The 19,704-nt window shown below is 50.6% G+C and overlaps 1 protein-coding gene and 1 pseudogene across 2 annotated transcripts; one reads left to right on the top strand and one right to left on the bottom strand.

Moving 5' to 3' along the window:
* Positions 1–1,916: 1,916 nt before the first annotated feature.
* On the bottom strand, positions 1,917–13,318 carry DDRGK1 (DDRGK domain containing 1). The gene is made up of 9 exons (XM_081096745.1): positions 13,137–13,318; positions 11,465–11,656; positions 10,153–10,265; positions 9,824–9,925; positions 6,549–6,671; positions 6,173–6,211; positions 3,262–3,318; positions 2,577–2,625; positions 1,917–2,217 (listed from the first exon to the last, which is right to left on the bottom strand). Exons 1-9 carry the CDS (start codon positions 13,306–13,308, stop codon positions 2,051–2,053), a joined length of 1,014 nt encoding a protein of 337 aa, XP_080952871.1. The 5' UTR covers positions 13,309–13,318; the 3' UTR covers positions 1,917–2,050.
* LOC308523700 (small ribosomal subunit protein eS8-like) lies at positions 13,307–15,320 on the top strand (annotated as a pseudogene). The gene is made up of 3 exons: positions 13,307–13,384; positions 14,520–15,004; positions 15,183–15,320. The product of its transcript is annotated as a small ribosomal subunit protein eS8-like (transcript).
* Positions 15,321–19,704: the final 4,384 nt, after the last annotated feature.

Genomic DNA, 19,704 nt, shown 5'->3' with positions numbered 1-19,704 from the left:
TCTGTTCCTTCCCCTCCTACTAAACTGTGGGCTCCCAGATGGCCTTCCAAACAATTCATGGGACTCCTACCTCCGGGTGACTCCAAGTGCCATTTGCTAACAGAAGTAGCAAAGTCACACTTTACTTGGAATTTAAGTTCTACAGCTAATGCTTATGATACCAAATGAGTCTAAATCATCCCTGACAAGCCCTCAGGAAGGCTCCACCCTGGAACCTGATGTTCTGTCTCCCCATCACCATCCACATATAATTTCCTCCTAGACTGGAACACAAAGCTACCTCCTCCACCACCAGGCATCAGAGGAAGTAGGTGGTTTATGTTCAAGGGCCACCTTGCATAAGGAATACACATTTAAACACATGCCTCACCCTCAGCACAGCAGGATACTCATGCTATGAATAGTCCACAGGAACTAGAGTGACTGACCCTACAGGAGACACACATCTCCCATCTTACACCCACTCCCGAGCATATGGTCCTCACATCCACTAGTGGGTGGAATCACCCACACCATTTAGACTTGTCAAGTATGTAGAGCTGAATTCATGTGATGTGCTGTATGAGGCACTGCTCCTCCACGGCACAATTCTATCCAGCTCAAGCAGGTCCTCCTCTTCCCTCCACCTGCCCCACAAGCAACTGGCCCTGCCTCTCACCCTCCCTGACCTCCCTCTTAAAGGCTAATGTTCCCTACGACTCTTTCCTTGGCACAGCTTATTACCTCTCTTCCTAAGGGCTCTCAGGCTTCCTTCCTTTTTATTTATTTTTTTAATGTTTTTATTGATTTCAGAGAGAGGAAGGGAAAGGGTGAGAGAAAGAAACATCAATGATGGGAGAGAATCTTTGATCGGCTGCCGCCTGCAAGCCCCCACTGGGGATCAAGCTGGCAATCTGGGCATGTGCCCTGACCAGAAATTGAATCATGACCTCCTGGTTCATGGGTTCATGCTCCACCACTGAGCCACACCAGCCAGGCTCAGCCTTCCTTAGGGCTCCTGAATCCATATAAAAACCAGAGGCCCAGTGCACAAAATTTGTGCACTTGGGGAGTGGGGTGTCCCCTCAGCCCAGCCTGCGCCCTCTTGCAGTCTGGGAGCCCTCAGGGGATATCGGACTGATGGCTTAGGCCAGGGGTGGGCAAACTTTTTGACTCGAGGGCCACAATGGGTTCTTAAACTGGACCGGAGGGCCGGAACAAAAGCATGGATGGAGTGTTTGTGTGAACTAATATAAATTCAAAGTAAACATCATTACATAAAAGGGTACGGTCCTTTTTTTTTTTTTAATTTTATTCATTTCAAACGGGCCGAATCCGGCCCGCAGTTTGCCCACAGCTGGCTTAGGCCCACTCCCAGCTGTCAGTCGGACATCCTTAGTACTGCTGTGGAGGCAGGAGAGGCTCCCGCCACCACCACTGCGCTTGCCAACTTTGAGTCTGGCTGAGTGGCACTCCCCTTGTGGGAGAGCACTGACCACCAGGGGGCAGCTCCTGTGTTGAGTGTCTGCCCCCTGGTGGTCAGTGCGCATCATAGCAACCAGTCATTCCGCCATTTGGTTGATCTGCATATTAGGCTTTTATTATATAGAATGGTGAGACATCCCTCCTCAGTTAGGGAAGACGTGGCCCAAGAGGTTTTTCACTTTTGTTCTTGGAAGGGTGAAGGAAGAATAGAAAGATCTCCTCCTGACCTGGGGAGCTTGGCTTGCAGGATACGAAGGAACACAATAAATACTGTTTTTTGTGTGCTTTTTGAATGAATTAATGCTTGATAAGAAGAGAACTTCCATTTGCTTCCATAGGACACTCCACCCTCTCTCCCACCCTCAATCCTCAGGTACTTTCTGAGGCTTAGATTTCACCTGCTCATTTGGGATCCCAGGCTAGGCCTTCTGCCACACCAAGCCACACCAAGCTCAGCAGTACTCACATGCCTTTAATTTAGAACTGCCTACCCACACTCCATCACTGCCCCAGGATGGTGGAGAGGGATAAAGATGTATGGTCAGGTAGGCCGTGCCAGCTCTGAGTCCAAGAGGGAAGGCCTAGGTCAGGCTGGGGCCTGGGTAGGGGGCTCCTGGCCCCAGGCGATGAGGGAGTTGCTGGCCTGAGCAAGCTCAGTGATGGACACCCGGCCCCGCTGTCGGATGAAGTTAGCCACAGCAGCCAGTTCCTCTGGGGTTATGTAGATGAACTTGCCCCGGTCGTCAATCACACCTGTGGGGACACACAGGTTGTGGGGCTGAGCCTTCTGGGCCCTCCTCATCTGGCCTGAGATGCCCTCCCACCCCTTCACAACTGGCTCCAAGCCCTCCAGGCCTGCCTGTCTGCCCAACCTTTCCTGGCTGCATCCAATCCTGGCTAGGTGTCAAATCAGGCTTCCTTGCCTGTCCTGGTACCCTGAGCCATCCCCGGGTGGCACGTCCTCCTTCTAACAGTGTCCCCTGCTCAGTGTCCATCATTGCACACCGTTCCCCTACCCTCGGTTATGATTCTGCCTCTACAACAAGTACCTGGAGCCCCCTGTGGTAGACACTCCCCAAAGCCAAGGCCTGTAGTGATTCTCATCCTCTCACCTGTCAGAGTCCCCTCAGCCAGCAGGTCCTGAATACGGTTTATGGTGTCCTGTGAGGAGAACAATTCTCAGAGTAGAGACGGGTGCTGCCATCCCCAGAAAAGGCACCTGCAACCTCCCTGCCACCACAGCCAAATCTCCTCCTCCCCACTCTCATGGCTGCTCCGCCATCCAATGTGACTCTGCTTCTCCTCTGGAGGGTGTCAGGGAAGAAGAGGCTGGGGCCCTGCACGACTCCAAGGGAGGCACTTTTCCAACCAGGAGAGGAGCAGGGGTGACATTTGGCCATGAAGGCTGGTACAGCCTGTTTGCAAGAGTAGTCAAGGTAACTAGGCTTGGGCTGCTTCAGTTACAGGGGCTGCTGGAGTGATAGGACTTTATTCTTTTCTTCTCTGCCTGTTCTTCCATCTAGCAGAAAGGCAGGGTTCTAGCTTGGAAAAATGCCCCTTGGATATTTAAACAGAATGTGACTCCTCATTCATAAGGTAAAAATATATTTGAAAACGTAAACACACACACACACACACACCCCAAAACCCCCGCAGGATTCTTGGGGTGCCAAAAGAGTCCTCCTCTCTACTCCCTCCTGGTTGGGGCAGGGTAGAGGGGACAACAAGACTCTCCCTCTTTAGAGCAGGCCCCCCGACAGCCACACTCCACACAGCAGGCCGTCTTCCAGGGCTCACCTGAGTCCGCAGGCCCACCTGGGAAGCCAGGTCTTCCAAGAGCACAACCTTGGACTGCTACAAAGGGAGAGAGTAAAAGGAGGGAGGCTCAGTGGGCAAATCCCTCTCAATACAAACTGAGGTTTGCATTCTGATCTGATCTGCTTTGGGTGCCTGGGTAACTGTATTCTAGTAGATTCCTGTGGAAGAGCCTTAATCACCTCACACACTCACTCACACACTCTCCCAACCATGCACACACAGAGACACACACACTTATAAGCTCTCCCCCTCCCCTGCTTGTGGAGAGGTATCTGCCTAAAACTACCACCTGGCCCACAGGCTCCATGCTGGACTGGGCACCACACTGAGAGACACACACACACACACACACACACACACACACACACGTGGGGAGTCAAGCGCAGCTGCCACCTTCTCTGTGCCAGCTGTATCGTTTTTAACATCACAGACAGGGTGGAAGGGGAAGCACCATAAGATGAAGGGATGGGATGACAGTCACCAAAAACGATTTTAATTTTTTAAGAATATGTTTTTATTGATTTTAAAGAGGGAGGAAGGGAGAAGGAGAGAGAGAGATGGAAACATCAATTGGCTGCCTCCTGCAAGCCCCCCACTGAGAATCGAGCCTGCAACCCAGGTATGTGCCCTGACTGCAATGGAACCGGTGACCTATCAGTGCACAGGGCGATGCTCAACCAACTGAGCCACACCGGCCAGACTCAACCAAAAGCTATTTTAAAAAACTATCTCCAGGACTATTTGCTGAGGACCTGCCAGGACAACACAATGAGAAGGTGTAGAAAATACAATGGTGACCAAAACATTGAACTCACAGATGGACAGGGGAGACAGGCAAGAATCTGGGAACACACACACACACACACACACACACACACAGAATCTGGACAAGGAGAGAGCAGATAAAAGGGCGCAACAAGCAGGGGTCTCAGTGGAGGCAGTATGGCTCATTCCCACCTTGCCTTTGCTTACCCCCCATATGCCCTGAGACCCCCACACTTCCCACCATCCTCTTCACACTGTCTGAGGCACTGGGCCCGCCCTCAAAGTAACTCTTGCTAACATTCTCGGTGCTTTCCACACACGCCATGTTCCACATGCTTCCCTCAAACCCTCAGCAGAGCCTTTAGTTCTGTGGGGGGCGTGCGGCTGAGCGTCCACTGCTGGGTCCTACACATGCATCTTCCCCTGCCTCCCCCACAAACAGACAGCCTATGATGCTAGAGAAGGCAGCCTTGTATGTTCCCGTGATTCTTTCACAGCAATTGAGCTGGGGGAGGAGTGACACAGTGACACCTCCCGGGCTGAGATGGCATGTGACTGTTCTAAATGCCAAACTGAATGTGCAAGCAGGAGGCGAGCGAGCGGCAGTTGGACAGGGAAGGGGCAAGCACAAGGTGACCTGGCCAGCTGGCCTCTACCTACAAAGCAGGGGGTGGGTGCTGGGTTCTCAGAGTGGGAACACAAAGTCACCCAGGTGGTCCCTGAGGTGCTGGGGCCAAAAATCAGCTTGGAAAAATAAACCAACAAAAAACCTCGCCCTGATCAGAAAGGAGAATGGACCGATGGGCAAAAACCAGTCAGACCTACCTACGCCTCACAATAATGTACCACCAGTTCTAAAACACTAACAGGGCTCACCCGTTGGAGCCGGGAGGGGGGATGGAAGGGCTGGATTTTGAATGGCCTCCTTTTCCCTGCAGACAGAATCTCTGGGAAAATCAGCACAGGCTGGAAAGACCTCTAAGGTCCAGAAGAGTCTGGAGATCCACTAGAAAATGGTTCCTCCAGAGCCATGGAAAGTGAGGGCTGGAACTGCCTGGGCCTTTTCTCAGGTCTCTGGAGAGGACAGGGGGAGCTAAAGCTGACGGAGGGCTTCCTGGAGGAAGGACACAGGGCCATGGTGCTGCCCACTGGGTAGATGGGGACAGAGAGCTCCGAACGGCAGCAGGGAAGTGTGAGAGATGTCCTGCCCAGGCTGCAGCCCTCACTCATGGGTGCCAGGGTGGAGAATGGGCTCCATCGGAGGGGAATGGGCACAGCCTGAGGGAGCTTTCTCCCTCTTGGGAAACACCGGCCCCCAGGCTGTGAGCCCAGCCCCTATCTGCTGGGAGGCATCTAAACCCTGCTCTCTTTCAGGAGGTGGGGGAGGATTATGCAAGCCCTGGTTCCTTGGCACCCCCTAGTCCCACCCCCACCCCCGCTCCCTCTGCACTCCATCCCTCAGCCGCCTCTGCTCCTCCGAGCTGCTCTTGAAAACCTCTCGCATCCTTCGTGGGAGAGGAGAAGTTGCTTAGCAGCAAAGCAGAGCAGGACAGTGCTTATGCTTATGCAACCCAGAGCAGCACCTGGGCGGCCTGTGCATAGAAGGGGACACACCTGCCACCCACCCTAGATCCCTAAGGAAGCAGCATCATTTTCACCCCCACCCCCAAGCCCCAAGTTCCAGGTCAGGAACACATGGCAGTGGAGACTCTGGGTGACAGAACTGACAGAAAACACATGTGAAGACACCTGAAAATACAGTGACTCACTGAGCACGGGGCCTGAAGAGCAGGGAAACTGTCAAACCCTGAGTGTGAGGAAGCAATCAAAGGCTCATGCCTCCCACACAGACCCAGATCCTTCTCCACCTTCGGGGTCAGAGAAGAGACACTCCTGGCCGGGACCCTGGCAGCTCAGCCCCTCAGTCCTACTGCCCACACCTGCATGAGCTTGAAACTCCTACAGCCCCACTCGGATCCGTTCCCTCTAGGCCTTGAGAACACCTCTCTCTCTCCCTCTCTCTCTCTCTCTCTCTCTCCCTCTCTCTCTCTCTCTCTCTCTCTCTCACACACACACACACACACACACACACACACACACACACACACGGCAGGTGGCTTCTTACCTTGATGTAGTTGATGAACTCTGTCAGGAAGCTGTGGGACTAAAGGACCAGAGAAACCAGAGTGAGTGTCGCCCTTGCAGAGGCTGCAGGGGTCTATGCTTGCCCACCTGCCCACCTGAGTGCCACCTGCCCATGTGCTTGCTTGTGTGCCTGTCCAACCACCTGCATGTGCCACCACCTTCGCCAGCAGCACAGCCTCCCACAGTGAGGGTTTTGGAAGCACCACCTCTCCTGCTAGAGCCTGCTGGTCACCGTGCCCACCCATCTCTCACTGCCGATCTGGGGAGGCAGGTGAGGAGCAGCAGGGTGTCTGGGATGCGATGGCCAGGCCTGCTTTGGTGGGTGGAGGGAGGTTTCGAAGGAGTGGCAGGCCCACCTGTTCCTCAGTCATGGTCTCGCTCACGCCCTCCTCCTCCACCACGAAGGCCTCCTTCAGTTTCAGGTACTCCTCATGCTCCCGCTGGGCCTGCTCCTCCCGGGCTTTCCTCTCCTCCTCCTCCTGTGGACACAGAGTGGGCAAGAGTCAGGTATTTGGGCACAGGTGCCCACCCCATCCCTGTTCTGGTCCTTGCTGCCCCCACAGGGCACCAGGTCATACAGCTCAGCCCTTTCTTAGGGACAGAGCACCTTCAAGACCCCGATCCCTCTGGCCCCCATGTTGAACAGAAGGCAGACGCCCCTCTTCTCATAGTTCTATGACCCCTCCCACAATATTCTCCAATCACCCTCTCCCTGTCTCTTTCCTGTCATGCTCAAACAAGCACCTAAGGCTTCATATCCTCACCATCCATTCACATTCCGGCCCACTCTATCTGGCTTCTGTGTACCCAGCTCCTCTGAAACAACTGCTACCATCTCGCCCATACTCTTAATCCCACCAAATCCAAAGGACAACCATCAGCCTCCCAGTCCTGTCTTCTTGGTGGTATTGGGCAGAGTTGACCACTCCCTCTTTCTTCCCGGGGCTTCCAGACCCCTCCACTCCTGTACTTCCTCCTGCTCCTCCGGCCGTTCTTTCCACCTCCTCCCTTTTCCATTCTTTCTCCATGCCCACAGCATCAATAACCATTTTCTTGCCAGTGGCTGCCACAGTTGTATCCCTGCCCAAATCTCTACTCCCAAGCACATGACTGCCCACATGACACACTCATTGGGCTGTCACACAGGCACCTCAAATTGAATTATGTTCTAGAACAGCGGTTCTCAACCTGTGGGTCGTGACCCCTCTGGGGGTCAAATGACCCTTTCACAGGGGTTGCCTAAATACATCCTGCATATCAGATATTTACATTACGATTCATAACAGTAGCAAAATTACAGTTATGAAGTAGCAACGAAAATAATTTTATGGTTGGGGGTCACCACAACATGAAGAACTGTATTAAAGGGTCGCAGCATTAGGAAGGTTGAGAACCACTGCTCTAGAAGGACCCTGTGATCTATTCCCCACACGTCTGATCCTCCTCCTGAGTCCCTGACTCAGTGAGTACACAGTCCTCTGGCCAGCGGCCCCAGTCAGAAATGAGGTCCCATCTCCACTTCTTTCTTTAACTTCCAGAAAGCATCTCAGTCCATCCATCATCACCATCACCACCATCACTTCGTACAACAACCTCCCCCCAACCTAATCCATTTCCTAGAGCTCTCAGAAAGATCTTTTCAAAACTCGAAGCTCAAGTGGAGACAGGGAATATCCTTATGAGCCTGGAGCACCTTGCAGTGCCCAAAGTAAGAAAACAATGAGAGTATGTCAAAGGCACACAGCAGCCAACTGAAAGAATGGCCAACATTGGAACAATCGCAGCAACAAAATAGATAAAATAGTACTGGATTACAAGACAAAGTACAAAATAAATAGTCATAAGTCCATGTAGGTAAAAATAAACAGTTGAGTATATAAACAGAGAAGATAAATCTCCCTTACAAAAGAATTCCAAATACTTTTTTAAAAAATATGGAAGGAACCCTTCATGAATTTGCGTGTCATCCTTGCTAATCTCTGTATCATTCTAATTTTACTAGTAGTACATGTGCTGCCGAAGCGAGCACCCCGAATGCTTTTTGTAGATGCTCTCTAAACGAGGCTGGGCATAAATCCCCACCCCTTAAGGGTGGCTTGTGCACAGTGACTTTACGAAGAAGTATGCGAAGGAGAGTAACGTTACAGGGGAGAAATTTTGTTTCTTAAACTCTAACTCTTCCTAAGAGCTTCCCATCTTTTTTAAAAAATGTTTTTATTGACTTTTAGAGAGAGAGCAAGGGAGAGGGAGAGGGATAGAAACATCGATGCAAGAGAAGCATCATTGATTGGCTGCCTCCTGCACACCCCCTACTGGGAATGTGCCCTGACCGGGAATCGAACCAGTGACCTCTTGGTTCATGAGTCAATGCTCAACTACTGAGACACAGCGGTTGGGCTACAGTGGAGAAATCTGACAAACCCCAGCCAGGTGATCCAGGTTAACATCACTAGTGACCCGTCAAGTTGATAACATGTACCACTGATACGTTGTGTTGAAGATGGCACTTCGCCTGTGGTCTTCCTGCCAGAAACCCAGAACCGCAGTCTAACCAGGAGAAAAACATCAGCCGAATGCAAACTGAGGAACACTGTACAAAACACTTCCCCGGCCGTCTTCAAACAGTCAAGTTAATCAAAAGCAAGGGAAGGCTGGAAAACTGTCACAGCCCAGAAGAGCCTAAGGAGACATGACAACCAAGTGTGACGTGGTCTTTCGGATATGATCCTGGAGACGAAAAAGGATGCTGGGGGGAAACTAACAAAATCTGAATAACGTGTGCGGTTTAGTTAGTAATAATGCATCCGTATTAGTCGTGAGAAATATGCCACGATGGGTAAGATGTCAATAACAGGGAAACTGAGTCAGGGAGAGAAGAGCCCCAGGATACTGAAGGTGCATTAGCCAGAGTCAATACTTACAAAGGTGGAAAAACCCTCATGCTAGTGCCTCCCTCTGCTGTGTTCTGGTCCCTGCCCCTCACTACAGCACCCACAGCCAGGCTTTCTGCCATCCTGGACAATGAGGCCAGTCAGAGCCTGAAGGCACAAAGCTATGGGGTCTTCCCAGCTGGGGCAGCCCTGGCTCTTACCCTACATCACATCACATCTTCGTGATGTTCCCTCTCTTGGGTACCTCGTTCTCAGAAGGAGGGAAGCATCTGGTGATCCAATGGTCATTAACAAGCTTTCTCGCTGTGGCCCCCATCCCTGAGCATCTCTTCTATGCCAGGCCCTAAACAGGACCTGGCTCAGGCAGGGCCCACCGTCTCTCACAGTGATCTGTAACAGCCTCAAGGCCCTCCGGATCTAGACACGCCCCCCCCCCCCCCCCCTTACCTCTTTGACCCCTCTCCTTGCTTACCCTGCTCTAGCCACTCTCACCACCTCAATGTTCTTCAAGTATTCCAGGTATGACGACACAACACAGGCATAAAAATTCCCATCTCAGGCTCTGCTTTTCAGCAGTAGCTTTACACGGACTGCACCTAGAACCCAGGGCCCAAGCAGACCCGGGCCTGCCCCTGCACCTGGTCTACAGCCCATCTTCTGGGTTGGAGGAGTTGGGGAGCTGCATGGGAAACAAGGTGGCCTAGTCAGGCGTCAGAGTCAGGATCTGGGGTTGGCCTCACCTTCTGTTTCTCCTCTAGCCGAAGCCGCTCCTCCTCCTTCTTCCACTCTGCCTCACGCTGGGACTCAAGGCGTTTCCGCTCCTCACGCTCAGCTTCCTCTGCCTGGAGAGAGGTCTTCATAGGGGCACATCCCCACCCCCGGCTCGAGGCTGCCCACCTCCAAACAGGCCAGGGCAGACAATGCCTGGGCCAGGCCACAGACCAAGGCTGCTGGAGACAAAGCCAGCAAGCAGCAAACACCAGCCCAGCATGCAAAGATCCTCAAAAGGAGGGTCCACCATAGGGCCCTTTCCCACTTCCCAGAGCTGCACCCGACCCCTCCTGCTTGCCTCTCGCTGGGCTTTCCGTGCTTGTTTCTCCTCCAGTTTCCGTAGTTTCTTGGCTCCAATTTTCCCTGACAGGTGAGTTTCCACGGGCTTCTCACTGTCTTCTTCCTCGTGGGCTAAGCGTGGTTAGAGAGACACTTCAGGTCCTGGCTAGAGAGGACTGATGATGGATCCACCCCACCCCTTGTCCCTGTCCCTTTCACCCACCTGCAAGTCACTAGCCCAGCTCTGCCCTCCAGAGGCATCTGCCATGAATGCAGAAATTTCAACTCCAGGTGTACGTGTATTAGGGGTGGTGGTAGGGTGTGGGGTCCAGAGGGCAAAGGAAGAGATAACTTTAGATGCTGCCTAGCCATAGAGGGAGGCACCAGGTTCCAATATCTGAATGCCTGCAAATCACAGGCAGGACTGTCTGGGCTTGCAGTTTCTGTCTCTGAGCCAAAGCTCCAGGGAAGGATGTCCCAGGGGAAATTTATCCCCATCCCCTCTCCCTCCCATCTCAAGTCTCAAATCATCTTCACTGTACTCAGAACTGCTGAGGGTTCTGGGCTCAGCCCCTGGCCAGGGTTATCCCTTTGACCCACTAGATCCAAAGCAAAAAGACAGCCCAAACCCCAGGATTACCTCAGGGCCAAAGGCCCTGAAAGTTAAAGACCCGCTGGTTCCTGAGTAGCAAGGATGTTTGACTCCAAGTCTGAGACGGAGGCATGGTGCAACAGAGGGCCTCTTTTTTGCACTAAAGGGGCTAATTTCCAAAGGTACAAGGGCAAAAGCCCCAAATGCTTCCTCCTTAGTCTCAAGCCAGCTATGGAGCACTGGAAAGGGATATTCTTTTACATAATCCTAAGGGCTCTCTGTTGGTCTCCCAGCACGAGGGATATAGAGGCTCCTGTCAAAAGAATATTTCTATCCTCAAATTCCTCTCAGGTTATGGGCGACTCCACTCCAGGGACTGCAGAAGCTCTTAGCCAGGAACTCCGGCTCTGGGGTGAGGCCCTCGGGGAAAGAATATGCCCACACCAGGAAGGGTGCTGGAATATAAGGAGTGGGCTGAGAAGCTCTTGCGGTCAATCTAAAGATCCCTGCTCTCCTGCTTGGACACTGAGAACCAAGGCGAAGGAAAAGGGGGTTGGCCCAATGAAATAAGGGTCAGGATCCAGAACTTCTGGTCCCTAGGACTGAAGGCCACACCCCATCCTATGGCTCCCAGACATCCCTCCCAAACTGGCTCCACACCCTATCCTTCTACCCAGCTTTTGGAGCCCTTTCTTCCCCTGAATCAGTTCCTTCCCCTACCGGCTGTGGCCCCACTCACCTGGGATGACAGCCTCATCCTCATTCTCATCCACCTCCAACCTGGCCACCCGCTGGGCTTGACGCTGGGCCTGCAGGCGGCTGCCCAGGTCCCTGCGGCGCCGGGGTCTAGCCCCAGCCCTCTGCTCCTCAGGCTGGGCCACTTGGCCTGCTATTACTGTCTCTTCTCCATTGTGCAGTGGCTCTTGGCCGGCTGTAGGAAGAGAGGAACCATAACGCTGTCGGCAGCCCAACCCCCCTGATGGTAGGGGAGCAACATCCCAAAAGTCTCATCCCCCTCAACTCAACTTCCTCCAGGCTCCTAAAACCCAGAGCACAAATCCCACCTTTTCAGACCATTGAGACATTTACAACCCAGACCCACACCTTGGTTCTATGAGCAAGATCACCCTTTGCCTCTTGCCTGTGTTAATACCTTTCCCCTCAAGGTTCCACCTTTCCAGATGGCCCATCAGATTACCACCCTGATGGAGCAAGATGGGGCTGAAGCTCTAGCTCCCCCAGGAAGCCCACCTGGACCCATCCATACCTCACCCGCATGCCCTCTGCAGCCCCATCCATACCTCACCCACATGCCCTCTGCAGGGCTGCATTTATTTATTTACTTATAAATATATTTTATTGATTTTTTACAGAGAGGAAGGGAGAGGAATAGAGTTAGAAACATTGATGAGAGAGAAACATCCATCAGCTGCCTCCTGCAAACCCCCTTACTGGGGATGTGCCCACAACCAAGGTACATCATGCCCTTGGACTGGAATAGAACCTGGGACCCTTCAGTCCGCAGGCCGACGCTCTATCCACTGAGCCAAACCGGTTAGGGCTAGGACTGCATTTATTTCTTGCATAACACCCCCTAAACGCCATGGTTTTATCTGGCATCTCAACCAGAGAGCCCACGGGGGGGGGGGGGGGCTGTCTTTCCTCCCAGGAAGATCTGTTGGCTATCTGCTTACCGCAGCTTCTCTGCCCTGCCCCTGGAGCATGCAGGTGCTCTGAGCAGCTTGTGGGCCAGAGAAGGGGAGAGACATTATACACAAAGCCATATGCGAACAAGAGGTGGGGTGAGGAATGACGGGGTGTATCTGTTCTATGCCCTGGACGATGCATGACATGATCTTCGGATCGGAGTGCAGAACAGGGAGGAGGGTGCATGGGTGTCTTTTTGAGAGGGAAAAGAGAGAGCTTCATTTCAGGCAGTTCTCTGAGTCGCCTCGTGCTCTCTCCAGCTGGTGGGTAGGCAGGGAACACTCAGGTGCCCACTTCTTGGCACCCGCTCCGGAGCCAGCTTTGGGCGGGGGGGGGGGGGGGGGGGGGCTCCTGCGGCCTCTCCTCCGGGCGCAGAGGGGGATCGCCCCAATGAGAGATGGCAGTGTTGTCCGCCAGGGCCCAGCCCCCCCGGGCCAGTAGGTCTGGAGGGCCTGAGCCCGGGAGAACCGTGTAGGACGCCGCTATAGCGCCCGCGGGTTCCAGCGCCGCGGTTCCCAGCGGATCACGTACGTCTACGTTAGCGCAGGAGCAGCCGGACGCGGGCGGGCGCTGCGGCCGCCGAGCAGCTCGTCAGCCCGGCCGGCGTGCAGGCGCATGCGCAGGAGCCGCGGCGCGACGGCTCCCCAAGGCTCAGGAGGCCGGAAGCGCGGCCCCGCCGGCCCTGGCGCGGCGACGTCTCCTACCTGCCGCCGCTCCGCCTTGTCTGCGAGTCAGGAAGAAGATAAGGCCGACCAGCAGAGCCGCCGCCACCAGGTACACCACGGCGGCCACCATGTCAACAGCTTCCTGCGTGGGGCTAGCTAGCGCGTCCACCCGGAGGCCCGGGATCTCCCAGGCCCCGCCCACCGCCCACATGGCCCCGCCCCTCCTCATCCTAGACCCCGCCCACCGCTCTGGTCCCCGCTCAGGCCGCACGTTTCACCAAGAGACCGTAATTTTTTATTTTAAAATGAATTTTGAAAAGATGCTTGGAGTAGTGCCTGCTATTTCGTAAGGGGTCCAAAAGTGCTGGTTATTATTATCCTCACGGATTGTATGCCACAGTAAGATAGATAGATAGATAGATAAATAAATAAATAAATAAATTTGGGGGGCATAAAAAAAGGTTAAGTGGAAATTATTGCAAACGTAATGTGCAGTGTGATAACATTAATATATGTTTTTAAAGCACTAAACAATACCATATAGTGTTTATGGAAACATACTATGTGGAAAAAGTACAAAACCATATTTAGGATAATACATACGAACTTCAGCATGGCTGTTACCTTTGGGGAGGGAAGAAGATGGATGAGATTAAAGGCAGAACTGTGCCTGTATCTGTAACATTTGATTTCGTTGAAAGGGTGACGGGGGGAGACCAAATCTTCCATTAAATAATGATATACTTTTGTACTCAGACCTTCCAATTGTAGACCTATTTTTTAATAAAATTAGCTTTATTAAGTTGTACAAAAAATAGTGATCCAGTTTTCCATAGTGAACTCTTGGAAATTAAACACCCACAGGAATTTAAATTTCCCTTTAATTCTTAACAATTTATAGAGAAAATGGGGCAAGTTATATCTTGATAAAGTTGTTTAAAAAAAAAAACCAACAACTGCCGAAACCGGTTTGGCTCAGTGGATAGAGCGTCCGCCTGGGGACTGAAAGGTCCCAGGTTCGATTCCGGTCAAGGGCATGTACCTGGGTTGCGGGCACATCCCCAGTAGGAGATGCGCAGGAGGCAGCTGATCGATGTTTCTCTCTCATCGATGTTTCTAACTCTCTATCTCTTTCCCTTCCTCTCTTAAAAAATCAATAAAATATATTTAAAAAACAACAACAACAACTGGGGTCTCTGGCCTGATAACTCAGAACACTGATCCAATACACCAACATTGTGGGTTCAATCCCTGACCAGAGCACATGTAAGAATCAACAGATGAATGAACAAATAAGTGGAACAACAAATTGATGTTTCTCCTTCTCTCTCTCTCTCTCTCTCTCTCTCCCCCCTTCCTTTCTCTCTCTCTAAATCAATACATTGTTTAAAGATTTAAGGAAAAAAACACAACTGGGGACAGGCTCTTTCCAGTGGGCACCAAGCCATCTCTCAGGACAACTGGCGTAAGTGCCACAAGACTGGGCACAAGAGAAATCCCTACCACAAGAAGCAAAAATATGAGCTGGGACATCCTGCTTCCAACACTAAGATCCCCCCCCCCCCCCCCCCTGCCACACACACACACATTCAGTCTGTGTGGCGGGGAGGCAACAAGAAGTACCATGCCTTGAAGCTGGGCATGGGCAACTTCTCCTGGGGATCAGAGTGTTGTGGGCACAAAACAAGGATTATTGATGTTGTCTACAATGCACCCAACAACAAAATGGTCTGTACCAAGACTCCAGTAAAACACTGCATCATGCTCATTGACAGCACACCCTACTGACAGTAGTACCAGTCCCACAATGCACTGCCCCCTGGGCTGCAAGAGGGGGGGCAAGCTGACTTGTGAGGAGGAAGAGATTTTTAAACAAACAAACAAACAAACGAACAAACAAATCAAAAGTCAAGCCCTAGCCAGTTTGGCTCAGGCCCTGGCCCAGGCTCCTGTGGGAGGCAACCAATTAATGTGTTTCTCTCACATGGATGTTTCTCTTTGTCTTCCCCTCTCTCTTCTACTCTCCCTAAAAATCAATGGACAAATATCCTTGGGTGAGGATTAACAACAACAAAAATAAGTCAGAAGAAATATGATGAAGGGAAAAAGAATGCCAAAATCAATAGCCTTCTAGAAGAGCAGTTCCAGCAGGGCAAGCTTCTTTTTTTTTTAATATATATTTTTATTGATTTCAGAGAGGAAGGGAGAGGGGGAGAGAGATAGAAACATCAATGATGAGAGAGAATCATTGATCGGCTGCCTCCTGCATGCCCCCTACCAGGGATCAAGCCTGCAACCCAGGCATTGGGAATTGAACCTGGTTCATAGGTTGACGTTCAACCACGAGCCACGCCCAGCCAGGCAGGTCAGGTTTCTTGCGTGCTTCGCTTCAAGACCAGACCAGCGAGCCTGAGCAGATGGTTACGTGCTCAAGGGCAAGGAACTGGACTTCTAGCTGAAGAAAATCAAGGCCTAAGAATGCAAAAACATCCTCTTCTCTCCTATCTTAGCTCCTGTATTAAAGGTGCTTATTCCAAAAAACTAGGGACAGGATGTAATCTCGAGAATTTTTTAGAAAGCAAATAAGTTCTGGGAATTTGTTATTAAAGTATTATGAAGTGTTTTGTGTGTGTGATAACATAAAGATCCCAGGACCAATGGTATGTATGTGTTATTGGTGGTGGTAGATTTGAAAAAATATGACATGTTAACATCTGATAAGTGGAAATTATTGCAAATGGTTATGTGCAATGTAACATTTGTGTATTTTTTTTTAATCCTCACCTGAGGAGTGAGGATATTTTTTCCACTGATTTTTTTCTTTTTTTTAGAGAGAGTAGAAGACAGGGGGGAGGGAGAAGGGAAAAAACAGAGAGAGAAATACCAATGTGACAGACACACATCGATTAGTTGCCTCCCACATGCCCCTTGCTGGGATGGGGGGGGGGGGGGCGTGGAGAGGGGAAAGCAGGGATCAGACCTGCAACACAGGTATATATGCCCTTATGCCCATGATCAGGAATTGAGAGCTCAGTACACAGGCCAAGTCTCTAACCACTGAACTTGCCAGCCAGGGCTATGTATGTTTTAAAAGTACTAAACAATACCAAATTGTTAAATTGGAACAGTGGAATCTTGAGCATCAATTTTATTATGTTCTGTAAGTTTAGAATATTTCATAATTTACATTTTAAAATTAAAATTTAAACAAGCAAAACGGGCAGGAGAGATTTAATAAAAATAGCTTATGTTGCCCAGCCGGCATAGTTCAGTGGTTGAATCAGGAGGTCAAGGTTGGATTCAGTTTCCAGGCTCGATCCCCAGTAGGGGGCGTGCAGGAGGCAGCCGATCAATGATTCATCATTGCTGTTTCTATCTCTTCCTCTCCCTTCCTCTCTGAAATCAATAAAAAATATATTTTTAAAAGCTAATGTTGACAATTGTTAAAGTTGGGTGATGGGTATATAGGGGCTTGTTATAGTACTTTTTTCCTCCTGTTTTGTAAGTTTGACATTTTTATATGTGAAATTTTCCACAATAAAAAGTTTTATTAAAAAGTAAAAATTAAGCCGTAACCGGTTTGGCTCAGTGGATAGAGCGTCAGCCTGCAGACTGAAAGGTCCCAGGTTCGATTCCGGTCAAGGGCATGTACGTTGGTTGCGGGCACATCCCCAGTAGGAGGTGTGCAGGAGGCAGCTGATCGACGTTTCTCTCTCATCGATGTTTCTAACTCTCTATCCCTCTCTCTTCCTCTCTGTAAAAAAGCAATAAAATATATATTAAAAAAAAAAAGTAAAAATTAAGACTAAAAATTTTCATAATTTGCATGTGCTTAGAAGTTGCCTGGAAGGGCAAAACAACAAACTGTCAATGGAGATAACCCTTCCTTGTTGCCTCAACTAGCTTTCATTTGCAGTTCTCAGGTGAGTCCTGGACCCCAATCATGTCTCTTAAGATTTGTGGGCAGACAGGAGGGGTGGAAAATGGCAGCTATCTTCCTGGTCCAGAACAGCATTGGACTCATGACAGTAGGAGTGGGGGTGAAAAGGAGGGGACTGGTTCAAGAACTATTTCAGAGGTAGAACTGATAGGACCTGACAAGCTTTTTTGAGGGCAAGAATCGTCCTTCTTTGCTTAACTGGATTTCCCCAATCAAGGGGAGTGCAATTCTGATGAGATTTCTAGTCATATTCCTTGTTTTGTTTTGAAATATATTTTATTGATTTTTTACAGAGAGGAAGGGAGAGAGAGAGAGAGTTAGAAACATCGATGAGAGAGAAACATCGATCAGCTGCCTCCTGCACATCTCCTACAGAGGATGTGCCTGCAACCCAGGTACATGCCCTTGACCAGAATCGAACCTGGGACCCTTCAGTCCGCAGGCCGACGCTCCATCCACTGAGCCAAACCGGTTTCGGCCATATTCCTTGTTAAAGGGGGTAAAAATTCACACATTGTAATTTTAGCATGATCTAATGAATGAATGATTGACAGATTATCTTTCCTTTCTTTTTCTTTTTCAGCTTTACTGATTTATTGGTTGCTTCTTTTATGTGTCCTGACCAGGGATTGGACCCACAACCTTGGCTTATCAGGACAACACTCTTACAAACTGAGCTACCTGGCCAGGGCTCTCCTTCCTTTCTGTTCAGAGCAACTAAGCACTTTGACTGTCTCTTTATAGGTAGACTCATCAGTTAAGTGAACCAATCAATACATTTCTTTTTTGTTTTGTTTTGCCTAAGCGGGTTTTCTGATCCTTGCAACCAAAAGTCTGAATAAAGATCACACATACACAAACTTTAGTATACAATTTTTTTTGTATTCATATATCTCCTCTCTCTCCCCAAGCTCTTGAGCTCCAAAGCCTTCAGATGTAGAGTGAGGTCAATCTAAAGTGAATATCCACTCACAATATTCCCTGCTCATTAACCCTTCGTGAGCTCCTACAGCTTGCTGTGACGGATCAGCCTTCCCATCCGAGGTGGTTCTCTAACATCCAGCACTCCCCGGGTCCTTGCACTGACACAGCACATGGTACTTGTCTGTAGTACACAGGTGTATGTGCCCAGGCCCTGGCGAGCTCCTCTTAGCCTAAGTTTTCAACAGCCAGGAGGTCAGCTTTGATCAGGGAAACCTCTAGGACAGCGGTTCTCAACCTGTGGGTCGCCAACCTGTGGGTCGCGACCCCTTTGGGGGTCGAACGACCCTTTCACAGGAGTCGCCTAAGACCATCAGAAAACACATATATAATTACATATTGTTTTTGTGATTAATCACTATGCTTTAATTATGTTCAATTTGTAACAATGAAAATACATCCTGCAGATCAGATATTTACATTATGATTCATAACACTAGCAACATTACAGTTATGAAGTAGCAACGAAAATAATTTTATGGTTGGGGGTCACAACATGAAGAACTGTATTAAAGGGTCGCGGCATTAGGAAGGTTGAGAACCACTGCTCTAGGACTTCATGAAGAAGGAAGATAGATGACATAGAGGGAGGGCTACCCACTGCCTGAATCTAACCCACTACTTTCCAGATCAATTCCATGGAGCTTCGCAATTCACATTGTGTAAATAGTACTGCCTCAGAAACTTCAGGACCTGCCCCGGAACACAGCAATGTACTTTAGTGCAATACTAATGTTATGATCATTGAGCAAAGTTTTTAGAGAGCATGGAATTTTAAATATTCCCTAAGGACAAATTCTGGGGCCTAAAAAAAAAAAAATCGCGATTGTCAGAGGTCATTAACATTAAGCAAAATAACTCATCCAGCCCTAGCTAGTTTGGCTCAGTGGATGGAGCGTCGGCCTGGGGACTGAAGGGTCCCGGGTTAGATTCCAGTCAAGGGCACATGCCCAGGTTGTGGGCTCGGTCCCCAGTGAGGGACGTGCGAGAGGAGGGCGATCAATTATTCTCTCTCATCATTGATGTTTCTATCTCTCCCTTCCTCTCTGAAATCAATAAAAATATATTTGAAAAAAAATAACTCATCCAGGCACTGATCGACCTCCAGGGTCTGACACTCCTTTGACAGAAGTTGCCTCACCATGAGTAGATCTGGCCCTAAATCTGCCCTTGCTGAGTCTCTGGAGGAGGGAGAGAGCAGTGGGTCCGTCGCCCAGGTGGGTCTATTCTTGCTGTGTTCGGGATGCAAAGATCTGGCTGAGACGTGAGTACTGCAAAGGGGTGATGAATTCGGGGTAGGAAGGACGGAGTTCTGTGCTTCGCTTGGTGCTCCAGGTCCAGAGAGGGGCGATAGCAGCGGGGGCCCGGTGGTTGGAATGATACCGTTCGGCCGGGCTTTTAGCGTCGCTGCCTGGGAGAGACAGACCTCGGAGCACTCAACCTGCACTCGGGAAGTCCGCTGGCCGGGGGAGCAGGGTGGCGGCGCCAGGTTCCTCCTCCTAGCGCGCGGCGCCCGAGGCTGCTCATCCGGAATAACCGCCCTCTTCTCCCCGGGCTCTGCTCCGGCGCCCAGCGCGGCCTTCCCTCTGCAAGCCGGCTAGGGCTGTCGCCGCTGCCGGATGCGCGCCGTGAGATCCCGAGGCTGCCTTGCCCGGGATCGCTAGGCTGGCCGCCCACTTCCGCCAC

This window comes from Myotis nattereri (assembly GCF_964212035.1).
Source record: "Myotis nattereri genome assembly, chromosome: 8".
In the NCBI taxonomy this organism is placed as follows: domain Eukaryota; kingdom Metazoa; phylum Chordata; class Mammalia; order Chiroptera; family Vespertilionidae; genus Myotis; species Myotis nattereri.
The sequence above is the reverse complement of the archived record's forward strand: the minus strand, read 5'-3'. Positions and strand labels throughout refer to the sequence as shown.